This window comes from Stenella coeruleoalba (genome assembly GCF_951394435.1).
Source record: "Stenella coeruleoalba genome assembly, chromosome: 1".
Classification (NCBI taxonomy): Eukaryota; Metazoa; Chordata; class Mammalia; order Artiodactyla; family Delphinidae; genus Stenella; species Stenella coeruleoalba.
Window position 1 is genome coordinate 8,575,588 of NC_137169.1, and position 19,166 is coordinate 8,594,753.

A 19,166-nucleotide genomic window follows, 5' to 3' on the forward strand; every position below is an offset into this window, starting at 1 on the left:
CCTGAGGCTCTAGTCCAAGCAGCTTAGCTTGGCATCTCACATTATTTAGGAACGACAGCCAGGGACCACAGACCAGGGGCAAGGATGACGAGAAACAGTGCTGGAGCCATTCCCGTATTCGGCCTCTGTGCCTGGCCTCGCATCAGCAGAAGCAGGAGTGGAAGAATTGCGAGGTGCTGGGCAGACTGACACCATTTGCAGCAGAGGTAGTGAAGAGGGGCAAGGAACGGACTCACTGGTGACTTCCCAGGAAAAAGGCAGAGCCACGTGAGAGGTCAGCTTGCGAGTCACGCTGACAAGAGGCTTATGAGGCGATAAGCACTAGAATCGCAATTACCAAGCCGGGAAAACACGCGGGCCCTTGGAGCCAAATGTGGCTTCTACCAGGCGTCTCGCTCTTTTCTCTCCCCTCCTCCTCCTCGACTCTCACTCCCCAAGGAGCACTCACGATGAGCGTGCATTCCCCACCACGATGAACGTGCATTCCCCACCACGATGAGCGTGCATTCCCCACCACCCGAGGCGTGGCCGCCACACCCTTACCTGGATGAGCATCTTGCGCAGGAAGGGCATGACGAAGGCTGGGTTCATGCTGCTGAGCCGGCCCACAGTGCAGATGGCCAGCTCCCGGATCTCAAACACCTGGTCATTCAGGGCCACAAACAGGGCCTGCAGATTCTCTGCCTGGGCCAGGTGTGCGTCAAAGCGCTCATCCAGGGATGCCAAGACACAGTAGCGGATGTCGGGGTCTGCAAGCGCAATCGAGCCTTTCAGTGCCTCTTCACCCCTCTCCTCCCTCCAGTCCTTTCCCACTTTCTGCTTCCACTGCCATCAGCCTAGGGAGAGGATTCCAGATACCCTTCTCTGACCAAACCTGTCATTTTCTTCTCTACTCACAGGAGCAAAGATAATAGAATTTTTTTGAAAAAAATTATTAATTAATTAATTTATTTTTGGCTGCGTTGGGTCTTCGTTGCTGCGCATGGGCTTTCTCCAGTTTTGGTGAGCGGGGGCTACTCTTCGTTGCAGTGCGTGGGCTTCTCACTGCGGTGGCTTCTCTTGTTGCAAAGCATGGGCCCTAGGCTCGTGGGCCTCAGTAGTTGTGGCACATGGGCTCTGCAGCTGTGGCTCGCGGGCTCTAGAGCGCAGGCTCAGCAGCTATGGCACATGGGCCCAGCTGCTCCACGGCATGTGGGATCCTCCCGGACCAGAGATCGAACCCATGTCCCCTGTATTGGCAGGCGGATTCTTAACCCCGCGCCACCGGGGAAGTCCAAGATAATAGAATTTAAGGCCGATTATCTTACAGAAATAGGCTGGTTTAGCCAAGCCTAAGGTTTTGCCAGAGAAAATGCTGGACATCAGCTTGTTGAGGCCATGAAAGGAAACTGGCTACTTCCAACTGCCCCAGGCACCTACACTTCCTTAGACTGCCTCCATCTCAAACTTTACCAGGATCTGTTATCCCAACCACGAGCAGTTTGCTGAGCACATCCGCCACCACTTGCACTGCGGTCTGGCTAACCACGTGAGCATGGCCACTGATGAGGTGGACAGAGGGCGTAAGCAGGCGGGAGCAGGTGCGGGCGGCTTCCATGCGGATCTCCTTGTGCTCGCTGTTCAGGAAGTGATCCGCACAGTGGCGGACAAACTGGGTCAGAGAGTGGCCTGGATACAAAGGCAGAGAGAAGACAGAATAAACACTGCTGCTTTGAACAGTAGGTCTGCAACTCGCTAGCTGCATTTTCCATTCCATTTCCATTCCATGGCTACTAACTTAATTTTCAACAAGATATTCAACCAGCAAGATATTGACCCCCAACTCTTCTCTTAAAAAAGTAACAAATGATCTTCCAATGAGCAGAAAGGCAGAAGGGAGGTAGAAAAGGAGCTGGGAGACATAAAAAAGGCATTTCCTCCCTGCCTCCATCTCAATCCTTTATTTCCTTCAAAAAGTGAATTATTTTGTTTTATTCGGACCCAGCCCTTTATATTCTCAGAGAGTAAAACAATTTTTGATCAAATTTACCTCATCTATTTTAGTTCCCAGATTTAAATACCAAAAAGAGAGTTTGATATAGGCTGGGTTTAAATATAGCTACTTTCTATTCCTTAGAAATAGACTGGGAGGAGATATGGGGATATATGTATATGTATAGCTGATTCACTTTGTTATACAGCAGAAACTAACACACCATTGTAAAGCAATTATACTCCAATAAAGATGTTAAAAAAAAAAAAGAAAAGAAAAGAAATAGATTATCCTGGGTGTTAATCAGTGTAAATGGAGGAACTGCAACAGGGAAACTAGCGATGCTGTGTAAGTATTCAGACAGCATATCTACGCTTTTTGTACTTGTTTCCCTGTAGCCTTAACCAATACCACCTACACAATCTTAAATTTCAAAACAGTCCATTTTTCTCTCCTGAAACGTATCTCCCTAAGGCATTAATGTGGGTTTATCTGTAGCCTAGAATTCCAAACTGAACTACACAGTACAGCAGTCTTGGAAATCACACCACCATTGGAATGAAAATACCCCCAAGCCCTGCTTATACATTTTAAAGAATTCAATACCATCTCAGCCAAAGGGAGGTGACAAGGTGAGGGGGATCCATCTCTGCAGCATTAGTTCCTTGGATCAATGAATACTTTTCCTCAACACCATCTGCCCCCACCCCATTTTCCTTTGTCTTTGTATGGGACAAAGAAACAAACGGTAGGAATTAACCATATACGGAAAGACTATAAAAGGATGAGCTGCTGTAGAATCAGCTACCCTGTCTCCAGGACCCCTAGCAAGATCCAGGAATTCTAGGTACCCTCATTCTTTTCTCGAGGTTCCCAGTATCACTGACTATCTTGGCAAGAACCACTACAATTTCTTGGTTTTTCCAAAAAAATTTTTTAAATTTAATTTTACTTATTTTTTTATACAGCAGGTTCTTATTAGTCATCCATTTTATACACATCAGTGTGTACATGTCAATCCTAATCTCCCAGTTCATCCCACGCCCCCCTCCCCGCCACTTTCCCCCCTTGGTGTCATACGTTTGTTCTCTACATCTGTGTCTCTATTTCTGCCCTGCAAACCGGTTCATCTGTACCATCGCAATTTCTTACCTTCAAATTCAAAACTGCCAAGAGTTCGGAGGGCAAGGGTAATGCTGCCCACATCGCTGGCCTCAGGGAGGGTCGTGAGGCCAGGAGAAGCCAGCTGATGGGCCAGGCCCTTGGGCATGCCTGGGTGCCGGAGGGGTTTGTGCATAAGGACCAGGGACAGCATCTTCAGGAGTCCATCTTGGATGTCCTTTTTCAGCTGTGGAATCTGACGGCTCAGGTCGTAGAGCACAGCTGTGAGGGCAGGGCTGAGGAAAAGGAAACCAGTCACTTAAGGAGCTGGATATATGATATTTGGTCTGGTCTTGGGAAGAAACAGCCCTTCTTGTCCAGCAAGGGGATTGGGCTCCACCCCTGCTTAGTCTTTAAAGCAGAAAGGATACAATGAAATAGAATATATATCTTAAACTCTCTTGGCCTGATCCCATATTTCAAAACAATCTATGATTTTCTGGGTTTTGCCTTGAGAGAACTTGTTTACTGTAATTCAGTCACTATGGAAAACCAAGTCTCAATAAATATCTGGGAAGCAGATTGAGAGCATCGTCCTTATTTTATAGATGAAGAGAACAAAAGTGTAGGGAGCTTAAGCAATTTGCCCATCTTAATATAAATGATAGCTGCAAACACTAACGGAGCACTTTTTTTTTTTTTTTTTTGGCCACGCCACATGGCTTGTGGGATCTTAGTTCCCCAACCAGGGATTGAATCAAACCCGGGCCCGGGCAGTGAGAGTGCTGAGTCCTAACTACCGGATCTCCAAGAAATTCCCAGTGGTGCATTTCTTATACAGACTGCATTGTACTAAGAGTGGCTATTTCGTGAACTCTTTCACTTAATCCCCACGACAAACCTAGACCATAGGAACTGCTACTGTACCCACTTTTCAGACTAGAAAGCTGAGGCTCAGAGAAGTTAAATAATTTATTTACGATCACCCAGCTAGACAGTGATGAAACCTGGATTTGAAACTAGCCTATGAGTTTAGTGTGAGCTATCCTACCTATCCAATTTAACGTGTAAATAGCCATGCCTCGCTCTTTCAACACAGACCCAGGACTGTGACTCAAGCCTCATGCTACCCGAGCCAGGGACAGCTCAGGTTCCCGACACCCACCTCAGGCCCACCGCCAGCATGGGCTCCAGCAGCTCCTTGATGTCCTGCTGGATGCCCGGCCCCATCGCTCGGGCCAGCATGCTGATGCAGGTGAACACCGTGGCATCCACCTGCATTGCCTTCTGTCTCCTGCAGAGAACCGAAGAGTGGCTAGTTTAGACATAACGGCATTTTGTGATACCCTACCTCAAAATTACCTTGGGGCAAGGAGAGCAGGTTACCCAGGCGGGGCCACCCCATGTGGGTGTGCAGGTTACCTACTGCACAGTCTAGGGACCCATCACACTGTAGTCACTGCAGACTTGTGTATTTACAACAAATGACCAGCAGATGGCAGTAAAGTCTCTTGAGGAAGGGGCCCCACTTCAGAATTCACACAAAAGGCACCATGTGGGTTAGTGTGGTGCTGGCCAAGGTCCCTATTTAGGAAGCAAACTGAACAACGTGCACATCAGGGACCACGAGTGCAGGGCACAGCCATCATATGAGAAGAAATTCTCCCTATGAGGAGAATGCTGGGCTTGAAACGGGCGAGGCTTATTAATTCACCAGCACAATCCTCGCTACTAACACAGGGAACTATGAAGACACAATTCTAATTAACACTGACCCTCTAAGACTTGGAGAAGATACCCTAGCCTCGCCACCTTGCAGGGTGCTGAAGGTCTTTCTCATATTTTATTCACTGGGACGTTTCAAGAGGTAGGATAATGTATCCAACTTCAATGATAAAGAAAAAGGTGACCGTTAGGTCCCCTCAGTTCCTGTCTAGGAACCCTCGCTTTAGTTGTTATCAAAATCAGACCTTTGAAAGCCAGAGAAAAGAACAAAACTAGGAGGTTCCCAGTAAATAATATTGAGAACAGCACTGGTATCTAACATGTATTGGTATGAACAGGTATTCAACCTCCCCAAATATTTACATCCATGTCACTTCATTTGGGAAAAGCTGGAACTCAACTGAAGAAGGGCTATTCATTATATGATTTGCTGGTTAATGACGCAGAGAACAGGCTTCAGCTCCACGGAAACTGGGATGCAGCCATCCTCCCTCTCCAACCAAATGGGGTGGAAGGTGAAATCATAACAGAGTTGCTTACTTATGGGCAAAGTCCTTAGGAGGCAGGGCTGCTCGGATGATGTCCAGCACACGAGGTAAGTAGACCTTAAACTCAGACCTCACAGCCACAGAAAGTAGCCCCAGGGCTTGGAAGGCTGCTGTCCGTTCCTTCTCCTTCTTGACACAGCTTAGGACATGGTTCATGGTATCTTGGAGATACTGGGTATCTGAGCACAGAAACAACAAAGTGTATATATGGCTCAAGGTGAGGGGTGGTCTACATATGAAAGGTCAAAGTTCCTATAAAACACTTAAATTTAAGAATAAATTAAGAAAGCCTGTTGGAAAGATATTAAGAAGAATTTAGAGAATGCACTAACCAAACGCTTTGCTTGATAATCACTCTTCTGATACAGCTTTTAGAAATATTAGAAATATAAGCTGTTTTTCCTTTAATTAAAAAAAAAAACCAAAAACTTAAAAGTGTCTCCAAAACAATACTGCATTAATTATCGCCATTAGCATTATATTTTGAGGGAAAGATTACATGCTTTTGTTCAAGAAATATATGTTAAACCTTGGTTAAAAACAAAGAGAGGATCATCTAAGCTATTTTATATTATCTGGAAATTTAAAGTAATATTGAAAACTGTTTGTAATAAACAGGCTATTCCACTCAGCATAGGCCTAGAAATCACTTTGCTATCACCTAGAGACTTCTGTTACAGTTATATTTAATAGAACAAGATTTAGTCCGTAACTTGGAAAGCCACATGTGTGTTTTCATTAAGTTTACATAAGCCAGTGTGCATGGGTAGGCGATTCTTGGGCAGCTTAAGCTAAGGTGCTACGACTCCTCAGAGGCTGCTATTTCCTGCCTCTTGCCCCTCTTCCATTTCTTCTCTTCCATCTTTCTGGCCTCAAGTCCGTGCACCAGCAGCACACACAAGCAAGACCACGCAGCCAGTAGAAAGTGAGGGGTGTTCAAGGCCACCAGGACCACAATTAGAAGACAGTGAACTAGACTCCCAAACGGCATACATACATCACTGCATTTATGCTATCGAGAAATGTCTTCTCTCACAGCTCACGGTCAAATGCCGTTGAAGCATGCTGGAGCTTGAAAACAGTCAGAGACCAAGGTGATACAACTCTCAAACCAGAGTGCACCAACGAGAAAAATGGGACCTTTGCAGAGCAGGACAGCGTTTCAGCAGGAAATGAGCTTAAATCAAGAAGGTAATTTCCTTTTCCAGACTTAGCACCCCAAGAGATTAGGAATCTGACATTGCTTGAGATTCCAGCCCAATCCTAGGGGGAGTATTTTTGATATTCCCAAAGCTTGCATCATCAGGAAGTGCAAGCAATGACTTCCAAACTGCAAACTTTAAAAAAGTGGCGCTTTCCCAATGAGACTGTACTTACGGAGGCTGCCCAGGCTGAATTTCCAGAACATATTTTAGTACATTATTTAATAAAACAACAAAAACTCACATCAAAAGAACAAACCTAGGGGCCCCTCTGAGCCTTTGTATCCTGCTGCTAGGCCGTCTTTTGAACTTACTAAGGTAACCGCTTCTACAGCATGCCAGACTTTGATCAAATTTGGCCTAGTTATTATTCTCTTTTGAGCCACAGACTTTCAAACCAAGATCATTTAAAGCTCTACTGAATAGGGGCATGTCTGTTCATTAAAAAAGAGAGAAGCTGCTGGGTACCAGGTGAGAAGAATGGAAAACTGAAAAAATATGGGTGATTCTCATTATATCCTTTCTCTCTGGTTCAGTGATTTTATGTGGCTAATTGCCTCATCCTCTCTTAACACCTATTCTCACACCCAGCACATTTAACACCTCACCGGCTGTATTTCTCTGCTTTCATCTGAGCTGGGTGGTGTGAAATGAGTCTGTGCTAGGGAACGGCATCTGCTGAGGGTCAGGCTGGCCTTTCATTTCCCATCCTGCCTCTCACTGGGCCCTGAACGCTTATTAAGCACGCACCATAGTGAAGAGGAAAGAGATGTAGGTCCGGGGTCTCTACACTCAGCAAGGAGGGAGGTGAGACAAGGACACTAAGTATGAACAGGCAACTGGAGTATTATTATAATTTTTACCTTTATCTTGTTTCTAAAATGGCTTTGAAATAGCTAGGGGAAGCAGCAACAATAACGGTTTCTATTTCTTGGACCTTACTCTGTGTCAGGCACTTAGACAGGTGCCTAGACATTAAAGCAGCTCATCTCATGAGGCAAGGACTGTCATTCTAATTTGACAAGTCAGGAAGTGGAGGCCCAGGAAGGTCAAATAACCTTAATCTCACAGTTAAGAACAGAGGGAGGATTCACCCCAGGTCTGATGACACCAAAGCCTTTCCACAGCTGGGGGTTGTAACGGAAGAGGAAAAGCACGTTTCTAGCTAGAGTGACCCAGCAAGGCCTCAGGGAGAAGCCAGTGTCTGAGCTGGGCCAGCTTCAGGAACCAGGAATTCACACCGCCCAGTGGGAACAGGGCAAGAAGAATTCAGGAATTCGGGAACCCAGTCTATTACCCGTGAAACCAGCCTCTGAAGCATCCAGTCCTTCCTCCTTGTGGGGGGGGGCAGCCCGGTGCCCACCTCAGGAGCAGACACAGGACTGTCCCCGGATCCTCCCTGCCCCACAGACTGGATGCTGCGCACCACTGAAACCGAAACTGCCCTTCCTGTGGTCTCTCAGAAGTCCATTCATCAATGTGTTGGCTTCCACACATGAGAACTTGCCTGGCTCTAGAAGTGCCTCTCTGCCTGCACGTTCGCATTGCTCCTGCGTTTGCTGCCTCAGACGTTTACAGAAAAGCTGAACTAGATGCCACTGAAGCTGGATAGAGGCGAGAGACCACAGACTAGCCCCTCAGCAGGCACTGCTCCAAATGAGAAGCAGACATAACTTTCTGGCATCTCGTCTTCTCTGTTTAATTACCCTTGAATGGGTAATGACATGACACGTCCGTGGACATCCTCACCTGTGAAGGCAGAAGGTCGGAAGGCAGCCAAGCGGGGCAACAAATTCAGGATTGTCATTTGGATCAGCGAGTTCTTGCTATTCCTGCACTTCAGCACCCACTGGCACACCTGAGACAGGAAGGACACAGGGTTGGCGAAGGAAAGGGAGGCGTGGAGCTTGGGAGAAGAGGGAGTGGACCTCCTGCCACTGACCTGATCAAATTTCTCCTCCATCAAGTCTCTGCAGCAGCGACTCTCCACCAGGGTGGACTTCGCTGGGCTGGGGGAAGCCCCGAAGCCCATGAGGCCTTGGTGAGAGCTGTACCCCAGCAGTCCCACCAAGGCGTTTGACTGCTGGGGCTGCATGGCCTGGAAACTGGTGAAGGGGGTGATGTGACGAGGTTTCGTTCCGAAGCCCATGAGATCCTTGCAGTACTTGTCATGTACCAATTGCTGCTGTGTGATTTCTTCCATTTCTTCTCTCAGGCGCTATATACATGGAGGAAGAGTCACCTTTACTTACAAGTGACATTTGCCTAGGCACCAGGGAGTCTGCCGACAACACGAGCCCAACCCTGAAATGCAACTCTTCCCACAGTGGGCGGCGGCCACTCTTCATCTCTAGGATTCGATTTCCCCAGAACCTTGCAGGGGGCCTGAATCTGTTCTAATTTAGGCAGAAGAGCACCACCTACTGAACAATGAAGCAGCAGCAGGGGTCTGGCCCCCAAGAACCCCCTACCCCACCCTTGGTTTGGGAAAGCTGACTTGCGGATGGCTGTGACAACAGACCTAGGATCTAGCAACAGAGCCTCCTGCGAGGGTGAGGGGCAGCCCCGAGCCAGCATCCTGCTAAGGACGTTCTGCTCTCCCTCTTCTCACCAGAAATGCAGGTAGAGACAACTCAGGCAAGTTAATGTTCTCAGAGTCCTAGGAACTCCATACGAGGCATGGAGTACACTGACTGGCTGAGAACCCCCATCTCTCACCTACTCAAAGGGCTGCTTAATAACTCATTCTCCAGCTTTCCAAATTGAGAAAGATACAAACCAATTAATTTCCAAACTTCTAACTCTTTCCACAGATATTTTCATTTTTCAGAAAATCTTATCCAGTATTCTTGTCAAGGTCACCAGGACTCTTAGGCTGCTAAACCGAATAGTCTGCAGCACCTGATCCAACTCAGTGTTTCCTCCTCCTTGAAACCCCTTCTTCCCTTGGCTCCTTGGACCCTGAGGTTTGCTGGCGCCCCATCCCCACCCCTGCTGCTGCTCCTTCTTGGTCTCCCTTGGTTCTTCCTCATCTCCCGACCTCAGGTTCTCAGCCCCCATCTCTCCTCCAACTATCCTAGTTCCCCGAGGGTCCTCATCCAGTCTCACGACTGGAAATAACATCTATATGCCAGTGACCTCCCCAATCTGTCTCTCTTGCTCAGATCTCTCCCCAGAGCTACTCAATAACTCCGCTCAGACGCCCAACACACATCTTAAACTTAACACGCTCAAAAGCAAACTCCTGACCTTCGACCCCAGACCTGTTCCTCCCATCTCAGTAGATGGCAACTCTACCCTTCTAGTTGCTCAGGCCCCAAACCTTGACCCTTCTTTCTCTCCTATCGACCTCCAAATCCCTTGTACCCCGACAGCTCCCACTACTGCTGAGACGCTGCAGTTCCCCCCTGACTAGACTCCTGGCCTCAGCCCTGGCCCCTCCCGTAATCCATTCCCAACACAGTCTGTACAGGGGCGTCTGAGACCCTAGGTGACGAGCCCCCTCCCTGCCCCAGGTATTCCCCCAACCCCATCTCCCAGCTCCTCTCACTCAGCTCAGTCACAGCGGCAACCTTGCTCCCTTCATCAAGCAGCGCGCTCCTGACGCGGGGCCTCGTGCTCCCAGGACCAGCGGTCTGGAGGACAGCTCACCCCAGAGGTGTGTATGGCAGTTTTCTTACCTCCTTCACGGCTGTGCCCAAACATCATCGTCTTTTAAAATGTAATCCCCGATCCATGCTAGCATCCCCTATTCCTTTTCCCTGCCCTACTTTTCTCCGCAGCATTTATCACCATATGCTACACTACGTATTTTTACTTATTTATGTATTGTCTGCCTCCCCTTGCTAGAATGTACTGTTCTATTCACTGCTGCCTTATTCTTCTAGCTCTTAGGACACGGTATAGCTGGCCCACAGTAGGTGCTCAATTAGTATTTGCTGAATGAATGAAAAAGTTATGAAATTGTAACACCTCACATTTGGATAGTTCTTTATAATTTACAAAGCACCATCACAAGTACTATTTCATTTAAACCTATCAGTTAGGTGATATTGCCCTGTTTTACTGGAAGAAAACAAAGATCCCAGAGCTGTGTGGGGTACAGTGGAAAGTACCACATTATACTTGGGTGGGGAAAACTCTGAGGGTGACCATTTACGGAACGCCCACTAGGTATCAGGTGTTGTGCTAAGCACCTCACACATACTTAGAAACCTCACAGAAGCCCAATGAGGTGGCTAAGATCCCCATTAAAATTGAGGAAAATAAGGAGGGAAAGTAATTTACCCATGTCACACAGTATAGAGGAGCGGGGATCCAAAGCCAGACTCGCTGTGTTTCTACACACACTGCAGCACACGCTGCTCCCACATCTAGGGCACAGCCATCACCAAATGATCGCTGGGTCTACGAAAGCAGGAAGCCCTGGGGGGGGAAGTCCACACCAACCAGCTCCCCCAGGAAGACTCACAGGTGGGGCTCTACCTCCCAGATATACCCTGCATCTGGTGTCAGTGGACTGACCCTGAATCTACTTTTGTGTCTACACTGCCAGTGCCAGTCGAAGCCACCACCACTGCTCGCCCAGGTGACTGCAATCGCCTCCTGGGGCAGCCGTGAGAATAGGACCTCCAGCTACCAGGAGAGTAACCGACCCAGGGCCCCAGCCGCTACTCTGAAATCCATGGCCATGTCTGTGCCAAGGCCACGCTTTCCGTGAGCTGCTTCTAGCCGATGACGAACACAGTAGGAAGGCTACGGTGGGCCTCCTCTTGACGGCCAGCTCTGGCCTGAGGACCCTGTGACGGCTCCGCACAGCAGACGAGGGTGCTTCCATCCAACTTTTCCTCCCGCTCTTGTTCTCTCAGGGTCGGATCCGCACTGAGGCCTGATGGTTCTCCCAGCCTCTCCCAGCCCCCTGCCCACTTTCTCTCAGAGCTTCTTTCCCTCATACAGTCCTTGCGCTTCTAAACCCACCTTTGCAGCTGCTTCCTGAGCCAGCACACCTCCTAACTCACCTCCCTGCTTCCCTTCCTGCCTCTCCACAAGCTCTTCCCCACAAGTAGCCAATGACTGTTAAAGATGGATGCCATCATGTCATCCTGTGGACACAGCCCTGTGAGGAGAACGGGAGCCAGTAGGGGCCATGAGCTGTGAGGCCCCCGGTGCGGCCCCTCCCGCCCTCTCCCTTGCTCACGGTGCACCAGCCACACTTCCCTTCTCGCCTGAACTTATCAAACGCTCTTCCACCTCAAAGCCTCTGCCTGGAGCACCCCCTCCCTGCCCGCTGCAAGGCTGGCTCCTCCATGTCATGCGGTCTCAGCTCAAACGGCACCAACCTCAGGGAGGGAGTCACCCGCACCCCCGTTACCCACCACCCCATTTCCTCGCAGAACTTGCTGCTACCTGAAATGTTCCTATTTATTTGTCTATTGCCTGCTCCCCCAACAAAACGTCAGCTCTTTGAGGACAGGGATCTCGCCTCGTCTCGCTCCCAGAATGGCACGTGAGAAGACTGGACACCCTCAGACGCGCTTCTCACCTCTCCCTCCATGCTGCTGATGCGAACCAGCTCGTTGAGGATCAGTAAGGCTCCGTGGATCCGATCATCGCGATTCATGCCCTTCTCCTTGGCCAAGGTCTCGTCAAACCCCTTCTCTGCTTCCTCAAACGTGTGCTACGGAGAGATACAGAATGCCTAAACTACCCAACGTCCAGCGTTAGAAAGCAGCCCCACCCATCTATATGGGGGGTTCTGAGGTTACCATGCCTGCTAAGGGCCTCGTGCCAGTGTCACCAACAATCCCAACTCATTGGGCTCTCTCGTTTCATTTAGCTTCAACTCTCACAACAATACCACGAGGGAGACACCACTACCGCCCCTATTTAATAGAGAAAAAACAAGAGGCTCAAAGAAGCTAAGTGACTTGTCCAAGGTCACAGAGCGGCCAAGACGAGAACCCAGGTCTCCAATCCCAGGTTCCCATGTTCAGGGCTCTTTTTGTAGGACAAGGGTCCTTAGCAGGTTCACTTGGCAGCGGCAGTCAGCACAGGACTCTCGATACTACAGGAACACTGGCATCTCTCCAGAGACGCCCATATTTCTATATTTTAACACCTCTGAAAAAAGATGTCTTATAATTGTTGCTAAGAAGGCAGTGAGTTTAACTGGCACTATAGCCTCACTCTTAGTGGTACATAAAGCAATGGTGTGGCTATTGATAAATCTTTGCTTTCGTGAAAAACGATAAAATAACTACTGATTCATACTGAGCTTAAAAAACCATGGGAGATCAAAGCAGACAGGATACTTGCTCTTTGGCAAGGGGCCTGCTGCTGCCCTGTAGGCCCGATGATACTCTACGCAAATGTGCTTTGCTGGAGGTTGGAATGGAACCATCTCCTCACCCTGTACCACTGTGGCTTCTGCATCTCCTTTGGCTCCCGCTGGGTGGTGAGGATCAGACAGGCACGAAGGGCAGCAACAGCTCCCTCACGGATGGCCTGTTTGGGGTCCCACACGGCCACAAAAATATTGTCAAAGAAGGGCTGCACTTGCTGGAAGAAGAAGGTGGGGACGCTGATGGCCAGCTCACGAAGAACCAGGACCTGGGAGAAAAGGCACAGAGAACTTTCATCTGGGTCAGAGTCTTGTTCTCTCAGGAACACAGCCTCCTGTCATCCTAGAGCCTACATACAGCAGCAAAAGAGCACACTTGCCCATTCTTCTAGCTCAGAAATTCTGGGGACCTAGGAAGGAGAGTGAAATTGATCAAACATTTCAGTGTTCATTATCCTAGGGTGTTTAGAAGCAGAATGCTTGTAACGTTAGTACACAAGTTCTGAAAGGGCAGACGTGCTTAATGCTTTGTACACTGCTCTACTGATAGCCTAGAATGCGCCCGAAATACAGCAGGCATTCAATAAACATTGTATTGAATGAATGAATAATCCTGTTTAATATTTAATCTTGCTATTATTTTCATCTGACCCTGGAAAAACTGAAGGTTCAGAGGCTGCCCCAAGTCACAGAGTGAGGAAGTAGCACCAGGTTCCATGTGTGGGCCCCTCACCCAGGCCGGCTCCCTCCTTGTGGTGCTGTCCCCGAAAGAGGGAACCGACTGGAAAGGATCCAACTGAAGCTTCTGATCCCCATCACATTCATTCATAGATTCTCTCTCTTAAGGACAGACTCTCCCCCATCTCACAGCCTGGATTCCTGGCCCATCAAACCAGCCTCTTTCAGGGATGAGCCTCAGAAAGCAATGAGTATGTGCGTCTAGAAGAAGAGGGTAAGAAGCCACCACTTCCTCAATTGAGGAATAGCCAACGGGAAAGAGGAAGTCTGGACTACGTACTGACCGATCAATAAATGACTAAAAAACACACAGGAAAGGCCTGGGAGAAGGCAGGCCAACTCTCCCAGCGCGGGGGGCGAGTCCCTCCCCGGCTCCTCTCTTCAGCCCAGTACTCCCATCTTCCCACAGGATATGGAGGGACCTTGACAGAGGGATCCTACAGATGGCGCGGTGGTCTGGGGCTTTGTAAGCCTCTTGGCTTGTGGCTTCTTCTCTTGCCTACAGCTGAGGGGGTGCCTTCTGCCTGGGAGGCATTTTTGATTCTGGAAAACTGGAGGTCAGGATAAGCACTGCACATAGGGCTGCCTCTCAAGCAACAAGAGAGAACGTTAAGCCTCCCCTTCAGGTACAGAGCTCAGGGTGAAGAGAGAAAGGGATTCAGGACAGAACCGAAGGCCACCAAGAAGCCCAGTGCCTTTGCCTGGAGCATCCCCTCTCATTCTTTGCCTTTCAGGGACCTGAGCACATCGTGTGAAGGACCCCGACATGGAGCCACCACTCGCCACGCACTCACAGCCGCATGTCTCCGGCCCTCGTTGCGGTCAGCACCCAGCCATTCCAAGGCTCGCTTCACCTCAAACTCCACATACTCAGCGGTAAAAGTGTCCCCTGCCATGGCGAGGCGACCAATGGCCTTGGATGCCATTTCCATGACAACTGGGTCATTGGAGGGGAGGAGGTTCCGAAGGTAGTTAGCAAATCTTCCGATTCGGGTCGCATTCCCACCTTCCACTCCTATGAGGCTGGCTGGAAAAGAGAGGAAAGCAAAAGGTGAGGAAGGGCACACGCTGTCCAGGAAAGTATGCTGCCTTCAGAGGAAAGCTAGCCAGTGACCCCCTCCTCTTACTTTAAGTGCAGACTGCAATTTCCAGACAGTAAGGATGCAAATAATTTTCATCTTAACCAACAGATTTCATATTTGTGCCAGAACTACTTATATAAAGCAAAATAACCTCATTTTAGTATACGTAATTTGTTTTCCCAAGAAGAAAAGGAAAACAAACTGGGTCTGAATAATAGTTCACAGGATGGAAGACCAGTCCCTGGAGGTTGAAAATTACCTGCCTTTCATTCACTGCAGCCCAACTCTACTCTTCTATTCGTAAGCCCACTATGCCAAACTTTGCTCTACAGAGACACCAGAGCCTGCATTTTTGCAGTGGAAAGAAAGCAGGCTTCTAGTTTCAGTTCAGGCACACTGGCCCTAGAAAAGCCGCTTAACAGTTCTGAGATTCCATATCTGAAAAAACCTGCTTTGTCGATGTCCCAGGACTATTGCTAGAATTAACAGCTGGATAAGTACACTGAAAGCCACAAGGCTCCTTAAAATTCATTAAACAAATGTGAACTAAGTGTCCAGTAAGAAGCAGACCCAGGGTGCAGTAGACACAAAGCTGAAGAGTCCTTTATTCCCAGTTCTCACCTTACCGGAAACTCTGTCCTTACCTATGGCCAAGATGCCACCTTTCCTCTCATTGGCATCTGAGCTGGAAACCAGTTCAAAAATGTGATGGTTCAGCTGATCATAGAAGCGAGTAGACTCTTCTTGACTCATCTACAAAAGAAGATGTGCTCAGAACAGCTTATAATGTCTCCCTAGTGGTGGGGTGGCTTCCAAAGACTAGGACCCGAGAGGCAGCCAGGAGGTACAGTTCCAGCCAAAGATGACATGGCTACTGCCTATTTCTATAGTTTTAAACTGAAGAGCAATTCATCGGTGTATTTAACAAATACTTATCGAGTATCTACTCCTCTGCAGGACATGTCCCGTCCTAGATTCTACCTAGTACCAAGGGTATAAGAATAAACAAGACATTGTCCCTGACCTCAAGTCTGGTCTCTATTTAGAAAGCCCCAGGACTTTCCTGGTGGCACAGTGGTTAAGAATCCGCCTGCCAGTGCAGGGGACACGGGTTCGAGCCCTGGTCTGGGAAGATCCCACATACCACGGAGCAACTAAGCCTGCGAGCCACAACTACTGAGCCTGCGTACCTAGACCCTGAGCTCCGCAACAAGAGAAGCCACAGCAATGAGAAGCCCCCGCGCTGCAAGGAAGAGCAGCCCCCGCTCAACGCAACTAGAGAAAGCCCGCGCACAGCAATGAAGACACAACACAGCCAAAAATAAAAATAAATAAATAAATAAAAATTAAGGGGGATAAAAAAGAAAGCAAGCAAGCCCCAAACAACCAACTCGTCAAACCCATTCCAGCCACTGTTATCAGGCAGAAAGAGTGGAAGGTCTGGAATGTGGCATGAAAAAGAAAAAAATGAAAAGAAGCAGCCGACTCCTAAAATATCACAACGTAGGAAATGCCACAGAAATGTGTAACTGCAAAGGAACCTGCCCATTCTACAGACGTGAGAAATCGGTGCCTTTCTAAAATGGAATCTCTGCATTTTCCGAATCCTCACTTAGCTGTCAAGAGGCATCTAAACCAGGGGTGGTATATGTCACCCCAACACTCCATGATGAACGGCCCGAACCACAGCAATCCCAACCTCTCGGAGCTCCATGGTGACATAGTGCTGGAGCTCCTTGGCGGCTTTGGCCCTGGTCTCCTCATTCCGGCTCTTCAGGCCGCAGGCAAACTGCTGCAGGACGCTCACATTGCTGGATGCGGTGGTAGCTGTGGCAGCGGCGGCAGGGCCGGTTCCAAGCATCTTGCCCTGAGGTTCTTCGGAGAGAAGCTTCCTTTAATATTCTGAATAACAAACCATGGCGATGAACTCATTTATGGCCCCAGCTCCTCAACACAGATCTTCACCCTATCCACGTCAGGCTGGGGATCCTAAAAAGGTTGGGATACCTCACTAAAAAACATGCAGAGAGACTTGATTCATTCAACAATGACTGATGTTTAAAAGAGGCAGCATAGGAGAGAGGGTCAAATTATGGGCTGTGCTGCCAGACTACCTGGGTGTGAATCCAGTCCAAAATTATATACCTTGAGGAAAGTTACTTAAAATGTCTGTTTCCTAAACTGTAATAAGAGGATAACAGCACCTAACTCATAGGACTGATGTAAGGATTAAATGAGTTAACACACTAAACAGTTAAAAAGTGCTTAAAATAGTGCCAGGTGCACAGTGAGTTCTTAATAGTTGTTAGCTCTGATTATCATTATGACTACTACGTACATGGCACAGAGTCAGGTACTAGAGGTGGGGAGGTAGAGAGAAAATAAAGCATGCCTAAGACTGTCCTTTTCCTCCAGGAGTTCAATTTAAAGAGGGAAATTGATTATTATTCTGTAGCAGCACTGCCCAATAGAAATACAAGCCACAAATGCAAAAATAACTTTCAATTTCCTTGTAGCCATATCGAAAAGGTAAAAAGAAACAGGCAAAATTAATACATTTTATTTAACCCAATACATCCCAAATATCATTTCAACATGTTATCAATATAAAAATTATTGATATATTTTTCTATTCTCTTTTTTGTACTAAGTCTCCAAAATCTAGTGTGCATTTTACACTCAGGGCAATCTCAACTTGGACCAATCACATTTCAAGTACTCTAAGCCACATGTGGCTGATGGTTATTGTATAGGACAGCACAGTTCTATAGAACATTAGCACTTGGAACGTGCTCTAAAAGAGACTGATTTGTTTCTCAGATCACTCATTCATTCCTCAGTTATGCCCTGTCCCTTCCCTCAATAGGCTTACAGTCTAGGGGGAAATACAAATAATCAGGCGACCACAATAAAGTGGCCATGATAGCGCTCTGGCAGACTGCTACGGCAGTAACACATGCACCTTTCCTAGGTTATGTCCGGATTATATTAGAAAATCAAAATTTCTTATTTTTCAAAGAATTTGTGAAACGCAGAGAGAAAAAAAAAAAAAACAGGGAATAATTGGTTCTGAAAAGCTTTTAAATACTCCAGTGCCGAGAAGAGTGCAGAAGGAAGTGTCAGACTTCAGGAGAGAGGAAACCCAAGGACTCCAGATGAGAAAACCAGAGTGTGTGCGCTTGTCTGGGGGAGGGAGGCTAGCAAGGAATTTCCAGTCTCAGGAAGGAACCAGCATATCTTTATAAGGTCTAAGGCCCACAGGCCATCTGCTCCAGGGAGAATTCAATTAAAATACTAGAAGTTAAATCCGAAGGGTCGTGGCGAGGGCTTACAGAAGTTAAAAGTCAGGTGGGGGCGGGGGAAGCTCGGATGGAACCGAGCTCACCTCCGGGGAATGGGTCCTTGAGAGGCCTCCACGGTGGACCGCAAGGGGCTGACACTGACATTGGTCCTCTTTGAGGACAATTTGTAGGGGGCTCTGAAGAAGGGGTGACTGATGGGCAAGGAGACCCAAAGGCGCCCCAGCGATACAGGAGCTGATGGGCCGGCCTTCGTGGCGCCAGAGACGCACAACAGGCTAAAGGGTTCGGGGGTTTCCTGCGGGTTCGGGAGGAGGTGGGCGTTGCCTCGGGGGTGCGGGTCCAGGGCTCAGGCGGCGCCCAACTCCGTGGGGGCCAGTACTGAGGGGACCCCACGTCCCAGACGGACGACTTCCCGGGGCCCCCCCACGGACCAGGCTGACCGTGGGTCTGGAAATTCCGCCGCCTTGGAGGGGTCGGTGCCAGGTCCCAGACTCACCGCGCGGCTTCGGCCAAGGCCTCAGCTGCCGCCGCCAGCACCCGTACCGCCGCTTCAGGCCGCCGACCCCACCACCCGCCTTCCCCGCTGTCCTCTAAGCCGGGCGGGAGGGAAGGCGGGCTCCCAGCCCTAAGGACCAATCGACGGGCGTAAGAAGAAGATGGACTGGAACATCGGCCAATAGGCATTAAGAAGAAGTGAGGCTTTGGGACCCGGCTTCTCAAGGGGGCGGGGACTGTTCAAATAGACAAACCCCGTGGCCAGTGGCAGGCGAAAGGAGGCTTAGGTCCACTCGGGAGAACCAATCGGTCGTGAGTTGACTTCAGTCACTTCCACGCACACATCCGGTGCATCGCTACTATAATTCCCCTCTGCACCTGGGCCGTGGAGGTGCGTATTCCGCTGTCTGGGTACCGTGGAATGGAACCACGAGGCGGTAAGCGGAGGTTCGCGACCCCGCCGGATTTAATTTTCGAGACCAGAGTGTGAGCGATGCCAGCGCCTTGTAATCACTGGAGCAAAAGAAGTGGAATTTTCGGACTAGCGCTACTTGTGCATCCGCGATTTCTCTTTTGTGAAATGTAATACGCATTTGAAAGCGTTTTTAGATTTCCCCACTTTTCCAAAATTATCTAGCTCACAAGATCATCCGCGAGAAAC

At 48.8% G+C, this 19,166-nt stretch overlaps 1 protein-coding gene across 5 annotated transcripts in view; it reads right to left on the bottom strand.

Annotated features, from left to right (window-relative positions):
• Positions 1-18,603, bottom strand: part of MTOR (mechanistic target of rapamycin kinase) — a 116,404-nt gene extending 97,801 nt beyond the window's left edge. For 2 of the 5 annotated variants that reach the window (XM_079924357.1, XM_079924353.1), the window contains exons 1-13: positions 18,507-18,600; positions 16,408-16,697; positions 15,353-15,461; positions 14,421-14,653; positions 12,957-13,157; positions 12,091-12,225; positions 8,491-8,766; positions 8,298-8,406; positions 5,339-5,525; positions 4,239-4,367; positions 3,125-3,369; positions 1,453-1,668; positions 544-749 (exon numbers count right to left, since the gene is read on the bottom strand). In XM_079924357.1, coding sequence (XP_079780483.1) covers positions 544-749; positions 1,453-1,668; positions 3,125-3,369; positions 4,239-4,367; positions 5,339-5,525; positions 8,298-8,406; positions 8,491-8,766; positions 12,091-12,225; positions 12,957-13,157; positions 14,421-14,653; positions 15,353-15,461; positions 16,408-16,569 — 2,208 coding nt within the window. In that variant the 5' untranslated portion in view covers positions 16,570-16,697; positions 18,507-18,600. Of the gene's footprint in view, positions 1-543; positions 750-1,452; positions 1,669-3,124; positions 3,370-4,238; positions 4,368-5,338; positions 5,526-8,297; positions 8,407-8,490; positions 8,767-12,090; positions 12,226-12,956; positions 13,180-14,420; positions 14,654-15,352; positions 15,462-16,407; positions 16,698-18,506 lie in introns of all 5 variants that reach the window. The other 3 variants (XM_079924355.1, XM_079924356.1, XM_079924354.1) reach the window with 3 other exon arrangements.
• Between the last annotated feature and the right edge of the window lie 563 nt (positions 18,604-19,166).